Here is a 24,820-nt window from a genome sequence, read left to right as displayed (position 1 = left end):
GAAGAAGGAGGGGGAGGGCTGAGGAGAGAGCATTAGCAAGTAATTACCCCAAACATGGCCCCATAAAGCCCTGCTCTTTGCCATGGCAAACTGAAGGAACATTTATGAACAAAGTAATAGTGTAAGAAAAGACCCTTGGCAGGCCAGTGGTCAGACTGACACTCTTAATAACATGTGGTGCTTTGGTCTGGGGCAGCGAGCAGCTGAATCCACAGGGTGAGAAAAGGGGAAAACACACACACACACACACACGGGGGGGGGAGAGATTTATATATACATATGTATGCTAATCTAACACACACATATACATATATACAACTTTATTTTTGAGGACTGGACTAAGGGCCTTATGCACACCACACCTACTATACACCTGCTCTTCTCAAGCTGCATACCAGAAGATAATAATTTAACACAAAGGACAGTTTCCTATGATAAATTAGGTCTCACTTTCATGCTTCCCTAAGAGGTCACAGATATCTACTTAGTTACCTGGAGCCAGTACAACCGAGCCCTTAGGCTTCGCTGGTGAGGAGACTGCTTAAACTCAACCTGAATCCCTGACAAGAAGTCCCGTTTAATAGGGCAGCGGAGAGGAAGGCGCATTTCCATTGGAACTTTGTTGAAATTGACCTGTAAGACAAGAGTGCTTTTGTGATGAGCTTGTTCCACCAGCAGCTATTTAATGGCACTTAAAACATCGCATTCATGACCTTGTGTCAAGTGAGTACAACTTGGTAATCCCCCTGTCTCACCAAGGTAACTTATTTTATTCTGTTTTCTGTTTTCTGTTTTCTGTTTTCCTTTGAGGAAACACTCTATAGTCTAGGCTGTCCTCGAATTCATAGCAATCCTCCTGCCTTAACCTTCGAAGTTTGGACACTACATGAACAAGCCATTACACCAAGCAGAAGGGCTCTTTGGGTCACATGCAGCTACCGCCTGTGTGGCAGAAGCACTGGGATTCTGAAATTGTACTTTAAATGCTTTATAGAAAAATTAATAGTAATACAGAAATCCAGGCCATTCATTTTATAGTTATTTATTTTATTTTTACATTATGAGTGTTTTGCCTACATTTGCATGTAGGCTACTGCATGAAGTGCCTGTGACGGCCAGAGGAGGGCTCTGAATCCCCGAAACTGGAGTTAACAGACATTGTTAGCTTCCATTAGAAGAGCCAGCCAGTGATCGGAACTGCTGAGCCATCTCTCCAGCCAAATTCCAGGGAATCCTTAGGCAAAACGGCTTACTAATGAAGCTAGGCTTGTTTTTGTATAACTTAGTGGCATAAACACTATCACCCAGCCCCAAACACTGATGGGGATAGGAAGGGCACATGACTAGGAGTTTGTGCAAACCCTGCCCTCAGACAGTAAACAAGAGCAGCCAAAGGTCAGGCCCGTGGCAGAGCAGTCCAGAAATGCAGCGAAGCTTCTGGAGTCCTCCTGAAGCAAAGACGACTCTGTGTGGCCATGGGGAGCACCTCTATTTGTAGATGCTCACATCCAACAATCATTCACACCGGAGGGAATAACAGAGTTTATGTGCGTCTTCCACCCACGAAACACGTAATCTCGTGATCTATAGTCACCAACGAGAAGGTGTTACTAAAATGTGAGGAAAGGTTTCAACAGTCACAATGTCTTCATAAGCTTCCTGCAGACAAGTTCCATGGAACTGATCAGCAGGAAGAACAATCAATAAAGACAGAGGACGAAGGTAAATCATTTATAACTATATTTTAATTAAGGTAAATCGTTTATAACTATATTTTAATTAAGTATACTGACGATCTCTCCAATAAATACAGTCTGATCACTGTTAAGTTAGTTTCTGTACACAGGACATTGAAACTTTACTCACCCGTACATAGTACCACTATCTAGACCAAAGTGCCTATAAGACTGTAAAACCAAAAACAATACCTCAAAATTACTGTCCAGCTTAATCCAGCCACGGTCTTGTGATGTAAGGTGCTTCTGATAGGACTGTTCCAGCAACATTATCTGCTTCTGACTAAATGGCTTCCATTTCTGTTTTGGCTTCATCTCCCAAACAACACCTGAGCTAAAATAATTCACAAAGGAAATTAAGCTATAAGTATGTATTTTCATGGGATGCTTGCCGGATTTTGTATTTATCTGGATATCAACATCCTGTGACGATTACATTGATGCAAGAGATTCTTTTAAAACAGCAAATTTCACCTGCCTTCAAAGGCATGAAGGATAAAGCCGGAGGAAATATTCTTCATGGAAACACACTGGCATCTATCCAGCAAATGGCTGTTTATTTGTGTACAGGAGCACAGAGATTGTACACTGACGATGTCAAAGGGAAAAAAAACCCTTCCATAAAATTTTTAACTAATAGAATTTAAAATATAAAAAAACTAAACACAATTTTAAAAAAAAGTCTATTTAAAAATTCTTGTGAATAAGCCAACACTTTACATAATTATTGTTTCTGATTATCAAAATCAGGTGCAAACTGTTCAAGTGGATTCTTAAAAGTGAAGATTTGTATTTATCTTTTGTGTGTGTGTGTGTGTGTGTGTGTGTGTGTGTGTGTGTGTGTGTGTGTGTGTGTGTGTGTGTGTGTGTGTGTGTGTGTGTGTGTGTGTGTGTGTGTGTGTGTGTGTGTGTGCGCCCATGTGTGTGTGTGCTCCTGGAAGCCAAAGGAGGCCATCAGAAGCAAGAGTTAGATGTTTTCCTGAGTCACCCAACACGGATTTTCTACAAGAGCAGTACATATTCTTAACCTCTGCTCCATCTCTCCAGCCCTACATTTGTGCTGATTTCTAACAAGTGTTTTATAACATCATTACTGGCAGTTACTACCAAGTACTGACATCAATCTATGAGACACTCTATTTTATTTATTATCTGTGAGGGGTTTATAAAATTCTAATAGATTCTTGTATTGATAGTTGCCTTTTAACCCATCATTGCATTGCAAATAATCAGATTATAAGAAAGTTCCTCAATTGGACAGATTTTGAAACATAAACATTTCCTTCATGCATGCGCGCATACACACACACACACACACACACATCCAGATCAGAAAAAATGTTGTTTCAACTGAAGATTTATGATACAAAATATGTTCTCTCCAAACACATGGGCATTGGAGACCTTTTAACTTAAGACAGCTTGGGAAATGCACACCAGCGATCTGATGTAGCTTATGATTTAAGCATTCCTCATCTTAAACCTGAGATTGTGGCAACATAAATTTTGTATATAAGCACTGCCATCTGGCTTTCTAATTTTCAATTAAAGTACATATAGGAACACTGTCAATTCCTTGAGCAAAGGATGGTTTCCAGTTCCAGTTAAGCGTGTGAGAGCAGTGCATGAAGGTAACTATTTCCTTCAGAAAGATTTGACTCTGGGCTCAGAATTTAGAGAGTTCAGTGAGAGGCTTCCATTGCTACGTCATTCAGCTCCTGTGTGGTAAGACACAGGACAATGGACTTCTACTGCCATCAAGTCACAGAACTGGTGTGGTTAAACCATAGACTGAGTTTGACAACAAACAACAGAGCCAAGTGTTTTCCACCAAGCATTTGTTGACACATAATACAAAGAAGATGTTAAGTGCTTCATACTTTCAATGTTTTATGAAAGTTTACCCAAGACTCTGTTTCCAGTCATAATGTATTTGAGCCTTCAGCTCAGTCACGCAGAATCATCTTTCCCATTTGAAAACATTCTCACCACCCATTTTAACCTCTGCTGTGCCTTCGCACATGCACAGTGATTGAGTGTGAGGGGCACCAGTTGACTCCTCAGAGCCTGAGAGCCATCTGTGTCACCAGCCTTTTGTAGCTGACTGATGTTGTTCTGAATGTCCTCAACTTAACGTACAACTGTCCTCACAGAAACACTAATGGGCTTAAATAATTTACCATCTCTGCCTACATTTCTTTAGCTGCTGCAGTCAGACAAGCTCAAGGAGCCCATGACTGACTATAAAAGGCTTTCCTTGCTAGACTTAACAAATGAGTCCCTCAGAAGCTGACTTTGGCTACAGTCTCACCCATGTTGATCTTTGTGAAAACTTGTGTTGTGGGGAGGTGTTCCGTCTTGCGGCTTTCTAATTTTCCAGCCCTGTTCAACTGCAAACATGCTCAGTCTGGAGGTGTGTCTTCCATATTCTTCTGACACAGCGATATTGGCATTATGCAATAAATTAATGCTTTGTCAAAAATAATACTTACTCTGCTATGCCCTACAGGAGAAAGCTCTTACTCATAAAAAATAAGAAACATGGGGGACATCCTTATGTTTAGGGGCATCTAAACAGATAGTTCCATTGTGGGAAACTGTCCTCAAAATAAGTCTTTTACCAAACTCACTGTGATTAGGAGGTAAGATAACCATATGAGTGTTTTCTCAGTAGAAAAAGAACCAGAGGAAGTAAATAGTTGCAAACGTTCTAAATAACCATAATAACTAATAATAAATGACATAATAACTAGCTAATAACAAGTAATATAGTAACTAACCATAAAAAACGTAGAATCCTGAGCAAACTGCAGCTCAGGTATGGAGGGATTGGCTGGCCTCTCCCTTCTCACACGCTGGCAGGCAGTGAATCTCTCGCTAACAAACTTCCAGTTAGACGTCTCACTTAGGGAAGTGAGCTCTGACATTCCACGGTACCTGTAGTTACTGGGGCCCACACATTCCCTTCCCCACACTCTCCAGGCTGCCTGCTGGGGCATCGGAGAACTTAGCTGCTCTTCACTTCAGAAACCTGCCACTTTCCTCAGAGATCTGTAACAAGGAGCCCAGATGCTGCCACATGGGCCTGACTCCACCCAATATTGTCCTTGAAATGTTGTCTTTGATGCTGAAACATGAACTCTCCTAGGAGGTGCTCCCCAACATACTAATGTCTGTAAACGTTTAACTTACAGTGAATCATCTCAGCATTCTTGAACCCCATATCCCAAACCTTTCAAATACATAATACAGTGTGTGTGTGTGTGTGTGTGTGTGTGTGTGTGTGTGTGTGTGTGTGTGTACCTTGCTTTCCTTATGAACATTTTTTTCTAATTTATTTCTAGTGGCTTCTCCCAAGGCATACTAGTTTCCCCAAATTCCACTGCATAAATGAAGAATTTCTACTGCAGATGCAGATACTATTTTCAGTTTTCTCAATGTCTTTTTGTAACTCACTTTTTAAAACAAAAAAGGAAGGAGGAGGAAAGGAAGGAGGGAAGGAAGAAAGCAGGGAGGGAGGGAGGTAGGCATGGAGGGAAGGAAGGGCTGACAGACAGGCTGACTTTCTTCCCTGCCAACTGACATGAATACCGTGAAGGCACAGAAGGTCCCTGAGTCGTCCGTGAGTCTGGACCTATCACCTGGCAGTCCAGTCACTTAGTAAAGATGTCAAGTTGAGAACATGGGTCTGCATATACTCTCACTGAGTGGGCATTATGAACCTGGGCCTTTTAAAGACTCGTGCATCTTATCTCCCTCTGTATATACCTGGTGACTCCAACATACGAGACTTCCTGCTTGTTTTCGTTGTTAACCAGGGAGAGGCCGAGGCTGTGGAGCGACAAGGCTACCTCAAGATCAGCCTGCTCCATTTCTTCGGCTTGGAGTGCTTTGGAAACCAAAGCAACATCGTCTGTGAAAAGCAGAACCCTCTGACGTCCATCAAGGAAGGACACCCAGTGGATCTGGATGTTCGCATCATATGGAAACTGACCACACTCATCCTGGGGGAAAAAGGACTTTCAGTTAAACATGTATGGAATTTTCATACTTAAAACTGGATATAGTAACTGGGGAAAATCAGAAAAGCTTAAAAAAATGACTATAAGATAGAGAATTCAAGTCATCAAACTGACTTACATAAAAATAACAGTAACACTCACCAAGTCTGGGAATATGGCTCAGTGGATAAAGCCGATCCTGCAGGCAGGCTCTAAATTTTGGAGCTCTAGAACCCGTTTAAAAGCTAGGAGGGTTTTGTTGCCCATAGTGTGCGGTTGCCTATGATCCCAGCACTTTGGAGGCTGAAGCAGAGGATTCTGGGGCAAACTGGCTACTTAGGCTAGCCACATTAGAGACCCTTTCTTGATGAAGTAGGAAATGACTGAGGAAGACCATCAGTAATCAATTTTGGGTTACTACATCCGTAAGTACATGCACTCACATACTCATATATGTGCCAACAAGCACACATCCTTTTTGTCCCTATCATCGACAGTGTAGCGCCCTAGATTGAGTTCCTGGCTAGTGCTGACTGGCAGTGAGCAGGATCCTGAGCATGACTGACTGGCACCAGTGTGGCAAGATGATTACCTGTCTCCAAACTGGAGAGCAGTTCCTGCTGAGAGGTCACTAAGAAGTCATCATAAGAAGCTGTGTGCGTGTGTGCATGTGGGGCGGGGGGCACCCTAAGTGGCAGTGGAAATCTCAGAAAGAGGGGCTGTGTCTGCTCCAGGCAGCAGAGCTGCCAGTGCAGGGCTACCCAGCCCTCTAGATCTCAGATGATTCCTCCTCAAGCCCTCAGTGCTGGACATGGAGCTGCAGGATTTCATTTCTCCCTGCTGGGTTCTCTTGTTTGCGTATAATCATTCCATGCTTTGCCATCATCTGCTTTTTTGGACTATAAATGTCTATTCTATGCCATGGTATGTTGGAAACATGTAACTTCCTCATGATTGTCCAGAGCTCACATTTCTAAACAGTGCTGGAAGTGAAGGTTGACTAAACGCATTTTGCCTTATTAAATGGTCAGAAGACAGTTCAAGGGATGGAAGGCTGGTATATAAAAGTAAATGGTCGGCTCTGTGGTTGACCAGGGATGAGCCTGTAATTGTTTATACTGATTGTCAACTTGATAGGATCTAGAATCACCTTGGAGACAAATCTCTGGACATGTCTATGAGGGAATTTCTAAATAAACGAATAGAAGTCGATAAGCAAACCTCAATGTGGACAGCACCCTTCCAGGAGCTGCAGTCCTGGCCTGAATCCAAAGGGGAAAGCAGGCTGAGCACCCGCATTCCCGTCACTTCAGATGCAATGTGACAGCTGCTCACCTCCCTGCCTCCACAGACCATGAACTACAGAGACCCACACACTTTCCTCCTTACAGATGTCTTGCATTGTACTTTATCGTAGCAACCAGACAAACAACTAATACAAAGTGTTTGCAATATAAAGCACAAAAGTAACTTTCTTAAAACATCTCAATCCACTTGGGTTCCATGAAAACAGCACTTCCGTATCAGATGGTACCTTCAAGAGATCATGCTCCCCAAAGTTGGCTGCATAGCTCCAAGTGAGTTTCCTGGTACCGGTGGGATCTGCCCAGGCAAAGAGTCGAGTTTCTCCTGGCAGCAACACTAGTGCCTCCTGGGACCCACTGAAACGGTTGACAGAGGGAATATCAGCATGCCTTGGCCTTGAGACACCACAAAGGTTTTATGAACTTGCTACGTTAGTAACACACAGCCCAGCCCCAAACCAAGTACACTAACATTTTGTGTAGCCAGCAGTTCTGAAGCCTGGGCAGACAGAACGTGGCAGTGCAGTACTGCTCAGAGATGCGGTCACAAAACCACAAGAATAGGTTCACCTGCCAGTACCACGCTACTGAGGGCGGGATAATATTTGATACATAATTTCACAGTCCTTGGTATGCATTCTGAAGTTTATAAAGACCCCCAAGTCCAAAGATTTTTTTCTTAGGTTTGCTGTCAAGTATTTGACAAAAAAAAAAAAAAAAAAAGAAAAAAAACCATTTGGACTGACTGGGATCTTTAATAGCATCTCTTTGTCCCAGTTCATATGGCACATGTAAGTCTTGCTATAGAAATATAAATGTGCTTGGGGAATACTGTGTCAAAACTTGACAGCGTATTAGGAATAAACACCACATGCCCCTTAGCACTGTTGTAAAGTCTGAAGACATCTGGGGTGTGAAACTGCAACATTTCCCAGAAGGGACCGTGGATCAAGGAAAGCAAAGTGGAGCTCTGATGCCACCTGTCTCCTACCTCTGTTTATATGTGAGGACATTCCACTGTGTGTGGTTCATGATCAGAGCAGGCGCAGATCCCTCGTGATAGTCAGAGAAGGTTATGACCGTTGAGTGTTCAGCAGTGTTTATATCCACCAAGATACCTCCATTCTGTTCCAGAAAAAAGAAGTGGGTTCAGCTTCTGGCTGAGACTCTCGGTTACACGGAGCCAGGCCACACTCAATCAGCTGTACAGACACATCCCTTACTCTCTGAAGTTCTCACTGGCTCCGGTCCTTGCAAACATATGTTGGCATTAAAATGCCCACAGAAGCCCTACAAGGAATCTCCAGATCTCTACAGCATGGCTCACAGAAATACGTTTAGTCAACTTTTAAAAGTCAGAGACACTGTGTTACACAATATGAAGACTCACCAGATCTTCTAAGCTCAGTAAAGTGCCATTGTCTTGTCTGTTGTAAAAGAATGGCTTGGAAGAGCCTTCGTAGCCCACCACTCTCACACAAAGTTTGCCAGACAAATTTTCAGGCCAAAATGGAATACACTGAAAAACAAGTATATACTGGTTTTAAAACTGTGCTATGACATAAGACACTGGCTCATTAAGCACACTGGGTAATCAAATTTTCAAGGTTAAATCTTATTTAAGTAAAATATCATTAAAATTACTTAAATGTCCTCTACACTTCATAGTAAAAACACTGACAGGGTGGGTGGGTGGCACACCCAGAAGCTGAAGCAGGAGGTTCCTAAGTTTACGGCCAGCCCGGGTTACACAGCAAGAACCCATTAAAAAAAACAAAAAACAAACAAACAAAAAAACCAAAAAGAAATAAACAAACAAGAAAAATCCACTACTGACATAACCATGAAACCAAAGTGCATTCATCAGAATAAAAATCTATTAATCAATATGTACTTGAAGCAATTCCGTTATAAGAAACTCAAGAGCTTATCGATGAAGATGCCTCTATATCCTGTGTACCTGAAATCTCCACTCTTCACGGCATTTGCTTCTTTGTCTCACCAAGTTCGTGCATCAATGTTAGTCATATGGTAATAACTAGAAAATGACTACTAGCCATCTAGACTGAGCCAACAGTAAATATTACCACATATTTTCTGATAGGGTGAAATACAGATCTTTCAGAGCTGCAGATAGATAGATCAGCCAGATCTTAGGGAAATTTACCTCTGAAGAAGCAATGTAGTGCCATTTGTTGGTTGGTATGGAACCATCTGAAGCAATCTCTCCAACTTCTAGTTCTAAAGAGGACTTGTTTGCAACAGTACAGAAGGGAGTCAGAGTGACTATTCGTGAGAGATTAAAACTGCTCATTTTGATGCTAACCCCGACCTAAGAGAAGGAAACAAAGATCATTCTCCTCGTTATTCAGAGTCAAAAATAAAGACAGGTCTCACACAGGAACCTGAAGATCTATAAAGTAGGAATTCTTAACTAAAGTAACTAATAAGAGCTGCAATCTACTACTGTCTCTCAGAGAAAGATCTGACTTCTCACATCAGCGTTATCAGAAATTAACTACGGAACACAGGTCACACTCTCGATGACAATTGGTAACTACAGATTTACTGTTCAGTTTTTTTATTTAATCTAAATGTTAACTGCTTTATAGTTAGGAGGCTTAAATTTTATTGCTTTGTCTGTTACCAATAAGAATTCTGAAGCAGCAGTAAAAGGGTCATGTGGCATCAGATTATTCAAATTTTCAATATAGTCAAGCTTAAGATCTAAGACATAACTGACAGGGTATAGGGAATGACGATTTTAGTATATCTTGAATATTACTAAAGTTGCCCAATCCAGTGAATTCAACATGTTTAAATTCTGACAAATTCAAGTTCTGCTTTGATACAGTATTCATAGAAATCTACAGACAGTTTTCCAAAGACTATTTTGATTTCAGGCTTCTGTGCACTCTAGGAGCCAGCTTGCTCACTGAAGTGTGGAAAAGCAAATACAACCAAAGGTCAGAAGCAGACGCTCTTACCAGGTACTCCATAGTGGTGGCAGGACACTTCACACACCCATAACTTCCCACGGTGTCCAGTGAGAAACCATTGGACCAGGCACTAGTTGAAATTTTTAACTGTACCTACACCAGAGAATACATAATGTCATGTAAGAAACCTAAAAGATGAAACTAATTTTACTTCACAGAAAAATTGCTACACTTCTGGAAAATTCTCCAGTATCTCTAGACACAGAAAAATGCAGTCACAACCATATTAAATGGGTGTAGGGCACCAAAGAAGAGAAGTATAGTCATGATCATCCCATCTACCTTGGCAATAAATGAAAATTGATCTTTAATTATTTAATTAAAATAAATGAATTTAGACATGACTTTCATGTTGACTTTAAAGGATTCAGAATACTAAATTTTTCCAATGCCAGGTTTATGACAGATAAAAAAGCTCTCAAAGTTTTCATCAAATAAAAGACAACTTTCACATCATTCAGCAGGTGCTAAAGGACAGACACTGTGGAAGGCTAGAGCACAGAACACAGCAGCCACTTCAGTGAGCACGGAACTCAACATAAAAGGAAGCGGGTTCTAATAATTATGACACCACACAAGAGGTGCAAAGCACAATAGGGAGAGGACAGTGGTGTTCCAGCTCTGGGATTTAGGTGGAGTCTTCAGAAGAGACTGACCTGTGCCCCTGTAGTCAGCTCACCCCTACCCATCCGCCAAGGTCATAAAAAGCACGAGGACAACTCAAGCTCCCACACAGAGGCATGGATGCCATGAATTGATCTGCACTCTAAAGAGTTGCTCCCACACCACAGCAGCACCTGAGACTGTTCCAGACATACGTTCTCAGGCTCTGTCCAGAACCACGAAAGTGAACCCAAGACAGGATTCCTCAAACGATTGCAAAGCCATCTAGGTGACAATAATGGACACTGAGATTTGAGACCCGTGACTCTAAGTAACAGAACTGGGACATGTAGAGTCACTGTAAACAGAAAATTTTCAGTGCATTAGTGATGAGCAGTGTCTAAGAGTGAACGACAGCTAAGGCAGGACAGGGAAGATAGGTAGTGTTAGGAGGACTAGCAATTGGGGTGGAGGGCACAGCACGCGTAAAGTGGAAGAGTGAGCACCGACCACGCTTGGACACGGGGCTTCTTCCTAAAGGCTGGCTTAGGAATCACAGGAGGCCCAATTCAAGTGCTGAGTGTTGCTCATGCCATAGCAGCACAGGAGCAGGAAATAAAATAAAACAAAGCTGTTTCATGCAGCAGAACTTCAGGGACAACAGTCATCTGAGGAGCCCTGCTTCAGCTGACTGCTGCGGCAAGTTCCTAATGTCCATCTAGAATCTGCAGTCTTCAGAGTCTTCTTGGACTTAATTTATACCAAGAGCGATGCACGCACAGCCAAGCATGCTTTTAAATTCCCAAGTCTCTCTAGATTTAGTAGCTTTCCTATTTTAACTTGCTAGAGCATACCTTGTTTTTACTAAAAATGTTCTTCTTCTTGAAAGAGAATAAAATGATGTCCCTGAAATCAGCTGGGTGTTTGACATGTATCTCCTCAGAGCGATACTGGAGAACCCGAGAGGTTTTGTTAATTAGCCAGTAGGGGCTAAAGACAGACAGCTCCATCCGGCAGCCAATTCGTCTGACGTGAACTGACAGGTCAACAGTCAACACTTCTGCGGTGTCTGAGGAAAAGCACACGAGGAAGAACTCGGGAAGTGTGTCGCAAATGCGGAAGTGTCCGTTCCAGTTCTTGCCCAGGTATTTCACCAGGACTAACTCTATGATCTCGCCACTGATCCGCGAGTGCAGAACGTCCGCAGAGCTGCCTTCTGCCAGTTCATGGGCTTCTGCAGTTCCCTAAAAACAACCACACAAAACCAAGTTTATTGAGTACACTCTTTACTAACAAAATCTGTATCTTCAACAGTCCGAGGAAGCCTGACCGCCAAGTCTAACCATGCTTATATGTTAGAAATTCTCAGCGATTCCTAGAATTCCGAAGGAAACCCTCTTTCACAGCCACAGTGGGAGTGTCTTCTTGCTATCCTGTAGGCAAACCAGCCTAAGTTTTGAGAAAAACCTGTGTCTATGTCAAGAATCAAAGACTGGATCTTGGAATCCAGCTATTCCCATCAGAGCTGGATTATAAAATGAGCCACTTGAACTATTGGACATCAGTTTCATCCTCTATTCCTATACCATGGCTCATGGCTGCTATAATTACAGAACCACAAAAGTCATGCTGAGCAAGGTAGATCTGCTTTAAAAATGAATGCTAGGGCTGGAGAGATGGGTCATCGTTACTGGTCTTGCAGAGGACCTGACATGAGAAACCACTGCCACATCAGCCCCCAGCACTACATCCAGTGGCTTACCACCACCTGCTACTCCCAACTCCAGGAAACAGACCTTCTTCTGACTGCTTGGACACTGCCCTCAGTCATGAACACGTACACACTTAAAAAAAAGTCTTTTAAAACTATGAATGCTAACAATAGGAACCGGGCTCCCTTACTGAGAATTTCTTTATATGGATGATATTTGGGTCATTTATTTAACTTCTGTCTCTATAACTCAGGAATGGATCAGTGTTTGCTAAAGAAAATGAATCATTTAGGTCCCAAACACTCCTTAGGTTGTTGCATTTTAAAACATCATAGAGTGTGTAATTTAATTATATTTATAATGTAAAAATTTGATTATATTTATAATACACCATGTGCTCACATGGCAAATAGTGAATTTTATTTTCAGCACAAACTTTAAGGCAAACATCAGGATGAGATATTTCCCTGTTTACATCTTTCCCTCCTTTAGATAACAAGACAACATAATAAAAAGATGGTTTAGGCTTTTAATTGGTGGTAGGCACAACAAAGAAAAGGGGAAAGCTGAACAGCTAAGGCGTAAATCCCAGCTTTACCACTGTCTATCAGACCTTGGATCAGACCCTTGATCCCTTTATGACTCGGTAGCAAGGGCCAAAGGACTGAACCCACTACCAAAGCCACTGTGAGAACTGAAGCATGCTAATACAGAAAACACACAGTATGAGGCCTAACCACTGATGCTGCGCTAGGTTAGCTATAATAAACACATCTTAGAAACATGAAACACCAACTTACGCTAACACCATGGAACAATGAGAATTTACACTGCATAATAATAGCAATAATAATACCAAATGCAGGACCATACCTCAAGTAAGTATCTTATCGAATACGGGAGAAGGTTCCGCAAGGTGAGAGGAGGGTAAAGATGAATAATGTAGGCTGGATCCCAGTCTTCCCCGTGGGCACTGATGTAGCTCAGCTCATCGGGCAGGGCGACCGTGTTCACGATGAGCGGTAAGAAGTTGACTTCTACTGCAGGACACTGCAACATGCACCTGACCTCCCTGCTACGGTGAAGCTCCTCTTTCCAGGAAATGTACGTGGTGGACTGTGTGTACTGCTGCTCTAAGCTGCCAGCCGGCTGAACATACAACTGGCATCTACAGGCAGAAGGCATGGGAAAGAACCTCAGACTCTTCACGATCTCTCTATAAGGTGGGTACCGATATTCTTACAAACATAGAAACCACTGCTAAGAAAGTTAAGAATATGCACCAAGCAACAAAGCTACTGATGGAGGAAGGACAACTTGAAATAGTTTCATTTTAACTATAAAGGCAAGCTAATAAAATATATACTCTTAGAAAATTACAAAGTATCAAATACCAGATGAAGAAATTATATTGTAAATTCAATGATAACATGTATTTCTGATCAAAAGAATAAATTCTATGTGTCCTAAAAATGGCTGTGGTATGATTAGAACAATAAAAATGCAAGGCTACTCTCCCTAAACTAGAGATTCAATTCATAAAACTAAGAATACACGAGCTTGTTTCCTTTATGTAACTAACAACCCACATTCATTGTACAGATTCACAGGACTCACTAGAGTGTCTCCGTACACCGCATGCTAACGTGTGCACTCACCCTCTGGACTCTATCCCAGCACCCTCTAAGACCCTAAAAATCCTTAACCTCTTCAGCAGTGCCAGCCATCCATACCAGCTCTGCCGACCTGCAGCCCATTTGGAAGCTAAGCACATGCACAGGCGTGCACACATGCACAGGCGTGCACATACACAGGCATGCACACCTGTAGGAATCCAAAGGCACATGGAACTCTTCCTCGGGTTTCACTATCCCAATGCGCTCCAGCAGCTTAACATTCTTGACAAATTTGTAGATGATGAATGCTATTGAGAAGTGGTTTTTAATCTGTTGACATAGATATATAACTTTTAAAATTATATATTAGCTGAATAGAAAGCATTAGTAGCACACACATTTATTTTAGATCTGAGAAGTTTCAACTTAATATTGGAAGTTATTATCATTGGCTACCAACAATATTTAGGTATCTAAGTATTACCTATAAACACTATGATTAAGTGTCGCTCAATGTTTAAGTGACAGTTCCAAATCGACATTGCCACATCATCTACATATGACATGTGTATACAGTTAGTCTACGCCACCATTGAAGATGTACCACTCATGAAGATTTCAGCCATGTTTTCTCCATTACAACCTCCCTTTAACATACCATGTGACAAAGAAACCAGAAAAGACATGGAAATCTTTCCCTGACTGCGCTGGGCTCTGTGCTGGGCTCTGTGCTGGAGCTAAAAACAACTTAAAAAGGGTTCCAAATCGTAGATGAGTCCCAATCTGTATGCACAAGTTATGTGGGGAGAAGTGTTCCTTACACTGACACATACTGAAGCCTGGAGTTAATGCCGGAAACACTAAAAGGTTTAGTATAACCAGAAGAGCAGAAAGAAAAATGTTTATATAGATTAAACTGCTTTTCTCTTTCTTTTTTTACATGAGGTCATTCCAAACATCTCACACACATCAGAAAAAAATACGGCCTCAAGTGATGGTATACTAAGAGCGTGTGGCTATCCTACTTGACAATCAACCATTATCATAGCGTCTAAGTTTGAAATTTCCAAAGGAACATAATAATGTTTAGATGTTTAAATGTTTCAAATCTCTGAAGAAAAATACTAAATGCTTATGGGTTTGTGGCCAGTAAAACTGGTCTTACATAGGTAAGTAAATACATACATACATACATACATACATACATACATACATACATACATACACACCTGCTTTTCAAGCCATGTAAGATAAACCACACTAACAGAGTGGGGTAGCAGCAGACTCTGCTTCACTTTGGCATTTATTTCTGAATAATGAGAGTTGCTTACTGCACATCCCAGTCTCAGCTAAATGACTGAATTCTGCCTGGCACTCCCAAGGGGACACATTACCTTACAGCATTACCTGCAGAGGCGAGCGGAGAGTGACCACCTTATTGCCTTCTGTAGCATCAATTTGCACCAACACAGAATCCGAACGGCTGGCACTGGGATTCCGTACATTATACAATCTCCGACCAGGCCTGGCAACAGGAACACTAGCCACTTCTGTATAGCCATGTGGTACTGAAGAGGAAGAGAATTAGATATATCTATGTTTTAATAATAACCAACCCTGACCTGGAGAAATGGCTCAGCAGTTAAAGGTACATGTGTTCTTGCTGAGGACCTGGGTTTGATTCCCAGCACCCACATGGTAGCTCACAACCATCTGTAATACCAGCGATAGAGGATCCAAGGTCCTCTTCTGGTCTCCAAGGATACCAGGTATGCATGGTACACAGACATACATGCATGAAAAACATCATAAAATAAATAACTTAAAATAGTTACTCCTCACAGTAATAACAAGGGTATGTTTTCTCATTACTAGAAATATGTTTTTCTAAGATTCTGAGATAAAAAAAGAAAAACAATTACTAATATAAAACTTTTGCTACAAGCAATGAAGAAGTAAGTGTGCTAAAACAAATAGAAAAGATCACCCTGAGAGAGGTAACACAGACCCAAAAAGTCAAACATGGTGTGTATGCAAATATAAGCGGATATTAGTCATAAAGTACAGGATAACCTTGCCATAAACCACAGATCCACAGAAGCTCAGTAACAAGGAGGGCCCAAGTGGGGATGCTTGAATCTCCCTGAGAAGGGAAATAGAACAGACCCTGGAAATGGATGGGGGAGGGGTGGGAATGGGAACAGGAGGGATAAGGTGGGTGGAGCAGTAAGGGAGTGAATACTGGGAGAGACAACAGACTGGTAGGGGCGGGGATGGTGGGAAGCATCTCCAGAATGAGCTAGAAACTTAGGACAATGGAAACTCCCAGGGAATCTATGAGAGTGGCCCTAGCTAGGACTCCTAGCAATGGGGGATGTGCAGCCATCTCCTGTAACCAGGCAAGACTTCCAATGGAGAGATTAGGACCCCAACCCAGCCACAAAACCTTAGACCCACAATTTGTCCTGCCTACAAGATGTGCAGGGGTAAAAGATGGAGCAGAACTTGAGGGAAGGGCAAATCAATGAGTGGCCCAGCTTAAGACCCATGCCATGAGAGGAGGCCACTACTGACACTACTAACAACATTCTGCTACAGTTGCAGCCAGGAGTCTAGCAACTGATGGGAACTGACGCAGAGACCCACAGCCAAACATTAGGCAGAGCTTGGGGACTCCTAAGGAAGAGGGGGAGGAAGGATTGTGGGAGCTAGAGGGGTCAAGGACACAAGAAGAAAACCTACAAAATCAACTAACATCTTCAAAATAGGGGCTCACAGAGACTCAAGTGCCAACCAGAGTGCATGCATAGGACGGACCTGGGCCCTCTGCATATATGCAAGAGCTGTGCAGCTTGGACTTCATGGGACTCCTAAAGTGGGAACGGAGGCTCTGTCTGACAACATGTTAGGGGGATCCCTAACACGGCTGCCCTAGCCTCAATAGAAGATGTGTATAGTCTCACTGCAACTTGATATGCCAGGGCTGGCTGATACCCATGGGAAGCCTCCCCTTTTCTGAGAAGGGAAGGAAGGGTAGATGGGGTGGTGGTGGGAGAGATGAGGTGAGAGGGAGGGATTAGGGGCAAAGGAGGGAGGGGAAGCTGCGATCGAGATGTAAAGTAAATAACTAACAAAAACACGGAGCAAACAAATTAAAATAAAGTAAAATAAAATTAAACTTTTTTTTTATTCTTTCAACTAGATAATAATTTCCCTGTCTTCGCAATGGCAACATTACCGTGAATACTTTACTTCTGAGTATGGCCGCTTTTCTCTCCTAACTGAATGTTCATCCTTTTGGAAACATAATACTTACTATTTAGGGCATAATCAAGCTTTATAAGGCTCTTATTAAAGTCTATCTTATGTTTAGAAGAAATCCGCATGAATTATAACTATTTATTGGAAACCCTGACGACTGTCTCCCAGGATATCTTTGGCAAAATGGCACTGGATGCTTTATCAAAAACGCACTGCCCTATCCCTGCGAAGCTCTGAAAACAGAGCGCAGCATACATACCAAAGGTCAGGGTGAAGAAAGTGCTCTCCTGTCGGCTCAGAAGCGACAGCTTTCCTTGCCGAGAAGGTTCCAGGCTGGCGTACTCCAGCTCCAAATGCTGACCTGCGCCCACATCATAAACGTCACTCTTCTCAGGGGAGCCCATCACCCTGAGGTTCCGATTGGGCTGCACCTTCATGGGAATACCCAGGGCATTTCTGACTGTAAAAGGAGCCCTGTCTTTCAGAGAGTAGTCAAAAGTAGAAGCCGCTCCCTCAGAGAAGCCCTGCAAAGGAACGCAGCCCAGTGAAACTTCAGCAATGTACTTACTTCTAGGAGCTCTTTAGCATGGCTACATGTTTTCTGAAATTTATTTTGGTGACAAAAAACAAAACAAACAAACAAACAAACAAAACCCAATCCATACAAGTTTCTTTCCTAAATCCTACATGAAATGTTCCAGACTAGAATCACACATACTTTTGCTAAATTGTTGAAAACATTAAGACAACTTTTGGATATTGTGATGTTCATCGTGGCTCCCGAAGAAATATGAACTGCTGTGTGTGGCTCAGGGATAAAGTCGTCTCCTGGCATCAAACTTTTATCCTGGAGAGGGTTCTTCTTTACCTAGGGAGATAAACAGCACACAGAATTTACCAGCCAACTAATCAAGGGTAGCTGTTAAAGGCTGAACACGGAAGGAGGGATTCGGCTGAACTGCGCATCTTAGAATACGGATCCTCAAGGATCTCATTTGCAACCATATGAGCAGCTCTGTGATTGAGCAAAGAATGGTAGCCTTCTCTCTGCACATGGCCATGGGACGGAAATGCTCAACCAACCGCCGAGGCAGCCCAGGCGTTTTAGTGGGAAACAATCTTGAAAACGTAAATATGAATAGCGGTCTGGACGAGTGTCTAGAGGGCCAGCAGGGAGCAGGTGATGCTCACTTCCGCTACACGTTCCGCCTGCTGAACTCTGTATTCAGTCTCTCCAGAAGTCAACTGTACACTCATGAGGAGACAGGAGCAGTGTGATGTCTCACTGTTACTGTGAGGGAGTTACAGCCTCAAGAACTTTAAGGCGTTTCCCAGACCCTAGACCAAATTTTGAAAATCCCTGAACTTAAATCTCCTCTAGCAGGACGGCTCCGGGCATCAGGCTGGGCATAAGCACTGGCTTCCTTACATTAAGCTTTAGGCTCCATGGTGTTTTCCCCTCCACTCTTTCGATCAGTGGCTCCCAAACAGCATGGGTCTCATTATAATAGTGAACCTGGGATGGCAAAAGACATCGATTACTTGATTGTTCAACATCAATCACATAATTATACAATCAGCTACTGCTTTATATCAAAAGACGTTTGAAAACCCCACCTAAAGAAACACATATAAAACACAACATAGTTCCCCCTCCCACTGCTCGACTGCCATGAATTACTAAGCAAGAGACTTTAAGAATAACAAACACGGATAATTCTACAGCATCACATTAAGCATAAGACTATGCACTTCCTACAGTCGTGCATCCTCCTTCTACAATGGTACTTTCCAATGTGGCCATACCTCTAGTGTCATGTCAGCAGCAGCCGCCATTAGAGAAGTCCAGTTTTTAATATTTCCAGAGAACCTAGACTCTGCCAGTAACAAGGGCACAGTTCGATGGCCAAGGCCACACTCTAAGGTGACTTGAACTGACTCCACAGCGACCACACAATTTTCCTCTATCTGTGTATGCTCAAAGTCTCTGAAACTTTCTGTTGCTTCTGTTGCCATGTCAACCCCAAGAAACCAAGAGTTATAATCGGTAATAGATTTGATGGCCCAGAGATTGTCCTTCTCCTTAGCAGTGTCTTTCTGTTCCTCCTCCTTGGTCTTTGGAGACAAAGCAGCCATGATTGTCATCACAGTATTAAGGATTATAGGTGAGATCTTTGAAAAGGAGAGCAGAAAAATATTTAGATTAGATTCCTTTCCAAATGAGAATTAAAATATATGATTTAAAAGTTAGCAATTAAGTAACTTAAATTTAAATATCATAAATATTTCTGAACAAAGAAAAATAAGAAAACAGGAATTCAATGAACTACACAAGGATTTCTGCTCCAGTGGTCTGGAATTAAGTAATTCATGTTGTGTCAACAGTCAAAACCCAATGGAGAAACTAATAATTCAGAATCAGATAATGTCATCTCACAAACACACACACACACACACACACACACACACACACACACACACACACACACCGAACTTTTCACTGTATTCCTAGTTAATTTTACTAATCAAGGTCAGAAGCAGGAGGCTGAGATGGAGGGCAATTTATTATACCCCAAGTCCTAGGAAATTACACCTGCTCATCTCTGGAGAATGCCCTGGCTCACTCTTACGATCTCTGCCACAGCGATATAAAAATAATAACCTTTAATCCACCTAACACCCTCAGCACATCCTCCAAAATGCCACCAGAACAACTACTTTAAAGCCAAACCTAGGCAAGTCATTGCTGAGTTAAAATCCCTGGTAACTTTCCAGCATTCTCCAGATAAATTCAAATTCTCTTTGGCAGAACAAAAAGGTGCTTGTGAGGTCTGCTCAGCTGGGTAGCCAGAGTTTGAGACACAGCAGGGTAAATAGAAGGATTCCTTTACTATCCATTTGTTGTATCATCTACTTTCTAATATGCTACACAGAATTAAGACATTACCAAACCAAGACTCTAGCGCACACTGCTTGCTGACCTAACATCGCCCAAGGCCTTTATTTTCCCTTGCCTTATGAATATCACCTACTGTTAGTTAACAAATGCTGTCTTACATGCTATCACACCATCTGTCCTGCTGCCAGGGTTCACTCTCAAAGTTCTTCTTGAGTTCAACTTCTTCACACTTTGCCTTTGTATGTACCTCAGTTATATCTGAGTTATATCTGAGCCTTTTCCTCCTCTTCACCAATCATCCAAGTTCTATCAAGCCTGGAAACTTAATTCAAGAAGCCCTGCTTGCAGACAGCTTTCCCTATGCACTCACTTGTATGCCAGGCCTCGTGAACTACCTGCATGAAAGCTATGTCCACTGATCTTTCTCCTCTGTGTGTCATTAACTCTCTCCTGTGATAGAACTGGAAATACCCAACACCCTCCACAGGACAGTTGTACACACTGGATAAAGGAAAATGTCTGGCAGAGTGTAGTAGCACACAGCTCTAATTCCAGTACTAGGGAGGCAGAGGCAGAGGATCTCTGTGAGTTAAAGGCCAACTGGAGCTACAAAGTTAAGACCCTGTCTCCAAACTAAAAGGTTAAAATGTTTATTTAATACATAAAAATATAGATACAGATAAGAACTGTTGTCCCAGCAGTTAACCTAGTGTCTTAGAGAAAATGCAGATAAATTCAAAGAGGCTTTGTTCCACTTAGCGTACCATTTATTTAAACTAGAAAATTTACTAATTAGCAAAATATGATTTAAGACAATTTAATAAAATACATTTTTTAAACTTGAGAAGATGTACTGTTATTTACACAATTCTAGAGATGAAATCCATTTAAGCCTCAATTCAATCCTTCTCTGTCTCTGACCTATAAAGTGAAGCCCCTATCATAACTGGCACAAAGCCCTGCATGGTTTTCGTACTGTGGAAAGAAAGAAAAACAAAATACTCCTATATTTTCCACTCATAAATGGGCACAACGTCAAGCTTAAAGAATTTCAAGGCCAGGCTGGGAGATGCAGGCTGTGTCAAGCACTCTCTGTGAAAGCCATGAGGACCTGAGCTCAGATCTCAAGCAGCCGTGAAAGGCCAGGAGTGACAGGATCTGTAAGCCAGCTGAACAGGTAACACAGCCTACCAATGAGCTACGGGATAAACAAGAGACCTTATCTCAAGAAAATAAGGCCGGGAGAAAGAAACCGAAGACCAACTCCTGCCTTGCCGTGCACACACCACACACAGAGTGGTGCATAAGAAAATGGACAAACAGAATCTGAATGCTACTAGAAAAACTGGAGGTTTTGTCAATACATAATGGTTTAAAACAATAAATTCTTATCATCCATCTCACATATATACCTGCCATTTGCATATCTGCAAGCCAGGGAGAATATTTGACCAAAGTTATTAAACTGAATCAAATTAAATAGCAAATAAAAGTCAAACAAATAACTACAAATAATTTCAACTTCATCTCACTACCCTTCCTTTTCCCAGCCATCTCTGTTCTCCCCTCCTACACAACCCCCAACACACACATGCAATAGAAAAGAAAACTCTCAAAATTTGTACCAATAAACAGTATTATTATAGGCAGGTAGGATAGCTCAGTGGATTGAATCTTGCCATGAAAGCCTGTCAACCTTAGCTCAATCCCTGGGAGACACAGTAGAGGAAAGAACCGACTCCAGAAAGTTGTCCTATGAACTCTACATGGTGCCATGCTACACGTATTCTCACACACACACACACACACACACAGTAATAAATAATAAAGGTTTATAAAATTATTTCACCAGGGACTAAGCCACTACCCAAAGACTATACATGGACTGACCCTGGGCTCCAACCTCATAGGTAGCAATGAATATCCTAGTAAGAGCACCAGTGGAAGGGGAAGCCCTTGGTCCTGCCAAGGTTGGACCCCCAGCGAATGGAATTCTTGGGGGGAGGGTAGTAATGGGGGGAGGATAGGGAGGGGAACACCCATATAGAAGGGGAGGGGGAGAGGTTAGGGGGATGTTGGCCTGGAAACCGGGAAAGGGAATAACAATTGTAATGTAAATAAGAAATACCTAATTTAATAAAGATGGAGAAAAAAATAAAAAAATAAAATTATTTCAAAAATGGCCCTTTATAAAACAACACAAATAAGCATGCATATTAAAGAAAAGATGCTTAAGTGACCAAGCTCTCCTGATTTCTAAGAAAGTGCACAGCACTAATACAAGGGGTGCGAGAGACACCTAAAGACAGCTGTTGTATAGGACTGAAAATATACAATACTGCATCAAAGTAAAAATGAACCTTCAGCCAGAGAACGTGTATGAGAGGCACCAACCTTAATTACGAATTCTTTAACCACAACATTTATGTTTTGCTTCCCTGAAGCCCACGTGCACTTTTCCATAAATAAGGAGCAAGGCTGTAGCACCTAGAAAGAGAAAGAGGAAGTCACGTCTCCAGGAACAGGTCCCTTAGCTACCACACACTTATCAGAACCACTCTAGCTTTACTACAAGCAGAGACACATCAGCGGAGACTCCTAGTGAAGCTCGTCTACCCCAACTCTACACCACTCGGGCAATTCAAGGACTTCAAGTAGACCTGGGAAAAGTCTTCACTCCAAATCCTAAAGAAGGAATAGGGGTGCAGGCTTACCACCCCGAAGCCTTTCCTTCTTGCTAGAACACGCATCTCAGTGCTCTCAACCCCCCAAATGCTGTGACCCTCATGCTGCAGTGGCCCCAGCCATCAAACTATTCTCACTGCTACTTTATGACTGCAATTTTGCTACCGTTATGAGTCATAATGTAAATATCTGATATGCACGATATTTGATATGTGACCTCCCCACAGGTCGAGAACAATTGTTCTAAATGATGCCCTGCATGAAATCTACCTTTGGGGTAGCTATAAACAGGAGCTAACACCTAGGGTGCACCTCGTCTATAACGTTTCATGAAGACTAACAGGGTTGTGAATACCGTACACAGATGGTCCTTCTGAGGACAAACGTCCTCTTCAGTCTTGATGAGCAGTGAGCTATGAAACCTGGACTCTCACATATGTCATTGAAGAAATAAAGTAACTTTGCTAGGAATATTATGACTAAAGAGTTAGAGTTCATTAAAGATAAAAAAAAAAAGTAACTTTGCTTCTTAATAAACGAGGCCGTGGCAATGGCATGGCTATGTGGCTTTTAATGAGACCTGCCTTCAATGAAGTGATTACTGTTAGCCTCAGTATCGAGCACAGAAGCCTAGGCTTCACTTCTTTTTCCAAGGAACATGGTTTGAAAATTCTCCAAATTTAAAACAATGCTGCAAGTGAGTCAAGCAACGTTAAGATTCTCTTATCATAAACTCACAGATATGGCACTAAAAATAATTGGTATAACTGAAGTAATTAACTAAAATCACGAATGTCAATAATAATGCAAAGTATAATTTTAATTAACTTTTAACAACAAATACAACCATCTCTTTTGGTCACATGACTCCAGTTAAAAAATTTTTTTCATAGCAAATTTGCTTTTCATTCACTTACTGGTTTTACTACAAAGAAGAAATAAAAGCTGAGTTCATCTGGAGAGGCCCCACTCTGTCACGAGAGGCCATGACTGAGCCTCAAAGCAGGATCCTGAAAGCCTGTCTGTGGCTTCCAGCAGGCAGAGCCTTCGAGGACCTCACCCTTACACTAGCTTTACCGCCAGCATCCACAGTCTTCCTCACCGTGGTGACACTCTTCCCTCTCCTTTCTCTGAGGAAAGGGCAGGCAAGCACTTTCAGGTCTCTCACAGAAGCTTCCATCATCTGCTCGAGCTTGGATGTTGAGAGGGAGAGGTTGCACTGGAATGAGGCCTTGAGAGCAGGAGCATCAGCCTTAGTCAGGTTGGCAACAAACACCACCTCTGGGTCTGTGATCATGGCCTTCAGAGTCATATTTGGTTTCACAGAGTCATCTGAAAAAACAGCAGGACAGAAAAGTTTTAATGTAAATTTTCACAATGGGTCATATATCCATTGCTGATTCCATTAAAAAAATCAATTAGAAACCAAGCCAAAGTCAGTCACTCCTACTTGGGATATAGAAATGACATGGTTTGGGAAGGTTCTTGGGATGCAATCCAGGTGTGTGCACATATAAATAAACCCACGGCAGTAATTAAGTAATGCTATTGGGACAAGGAACAGAATACAAGAGCTGCCAGGAAGAGCCTCTGATAAAGGAAAGGAACCTGTCACCAGTTTACTTCAGTTTCACCCAACAGACTACTCTCTGTGCCACATGATCCACAGTACAGACTTAGAGAAGTCAACATGACATTATCAGGTATGACCACTATTCAAAAACATCACAGCAAATGGTAAAATAAAACTCCAATCTTGCTAATATGTGCTCAGTTTGTAAGTTTGCCAGGTTTTACACTAAACAAAACAAACACCCAATCTCAAAGCAATTTAAAACTTAACACAGAAAATCATCAATCTATTTGATAAAGCTGGAATATAAAAACTACCAAGTTGAAAATGGCTTCCACCATTCTCCTACTAGAGGCATTCACAGGCTTCCTCAGAGTCAAACGTCAGTCATCCTTTGTCCTCTTCTGTCCCAGCCTCCTCCTTCTAGTTTG

The 24,820-nt window shown here is 42.0% G+C and overlaps 1 protein-coding gene across 2 annotated transcripts in view; it reads right to left on the bottom strand.

Annotated features, from left to right (window-relative positions):
- Vps13c (vacuolar protein sorting 13 homolog C) overlaps positions 1-24,820 on the bottom strand; it is a 152,171-nt gene that overhangs the window by 25,299 nt on the left and 102,052 nt on the right. For both annotated transcript variants that reach the window (XM_032910561.1, XM_032910562.1), the window contains 18 exons: positions 23,919-24,148; positions 22,526-22,618; positions 19,039-19,404; positions 18,662-18,748; positions 17,951-18,100; positions 17,492-17,756; positions 15,379-15,539; positions 14,180-14,301; positions 13,229-13,523; positions 11,498-11,887; positions 10,029-10,133; positions 9,209-9,373; positions 8,432-8,560; positions 8,033-8,166; positions 7,272-7,398; positions 5,505-5,740; positions 1,929-2,070; positions 493-633 (listed from right to left, as the gene is read on the bottom strand). In XM_032910561.1, coding sequence (XP_032766452.1) covers positions 493-633; positions 1,929-2,070; positions 5,505-5,740; positions 7,272-7,398; positions 8,033-8,166; positions 8,432-8,560; positions 9,209-9,373; positions 10,029-10,133; positions 11,498-11,887; positions 13,229-13,523; positions 14,180-14,301; positions 15,379-15,539; positions 17,492-17,756; positions 17,951-18,100; positions 18,662-18,748; positions 19,039-19,404; positions 22,526-22,618; positions 23,919-24,148 — 3,338 coding nt within the window. The remainder of the gene's footprint in view (positions 1-492; positions 634-1,928; positions 2,071-5,504; positions 5,741-7,271; positions 7,399-8,032; positions 8,167-8,431; positions 8,561-9,208; positions 9,374-10,028; positions 10,134-11,497; positions 11,888-13,228; positions 13,524-14,179; positions 14,302-15,378; positions 15,540-17,491; positions 17,757-17,950; positions 18,101-18,661; positions 18,749-19,038; positions 19,405-22,525; positions 22,619-23,918; positions 24,149-24,820) is intronic.

Source organism: Rattus rattus, chromosome 8 (genome assembly GCF_011064425.1).
Source record: "Rattus rattus isolate New Zealand chromosome 8, Rrattus_CSIRO_v1, whole genome shotgun sequence".
In the NCBI taxonomy this organism is placed as follows: Eukaryota; Metazoa; Chordata; class Mammalia; order Rodentia; family Muridae; genus Rattus; species Rattus rattus.
Note: the sequence above shows the minus strand (reverse complement) of the source record. Positions and strands in the feature narration are given on the sequence as shown.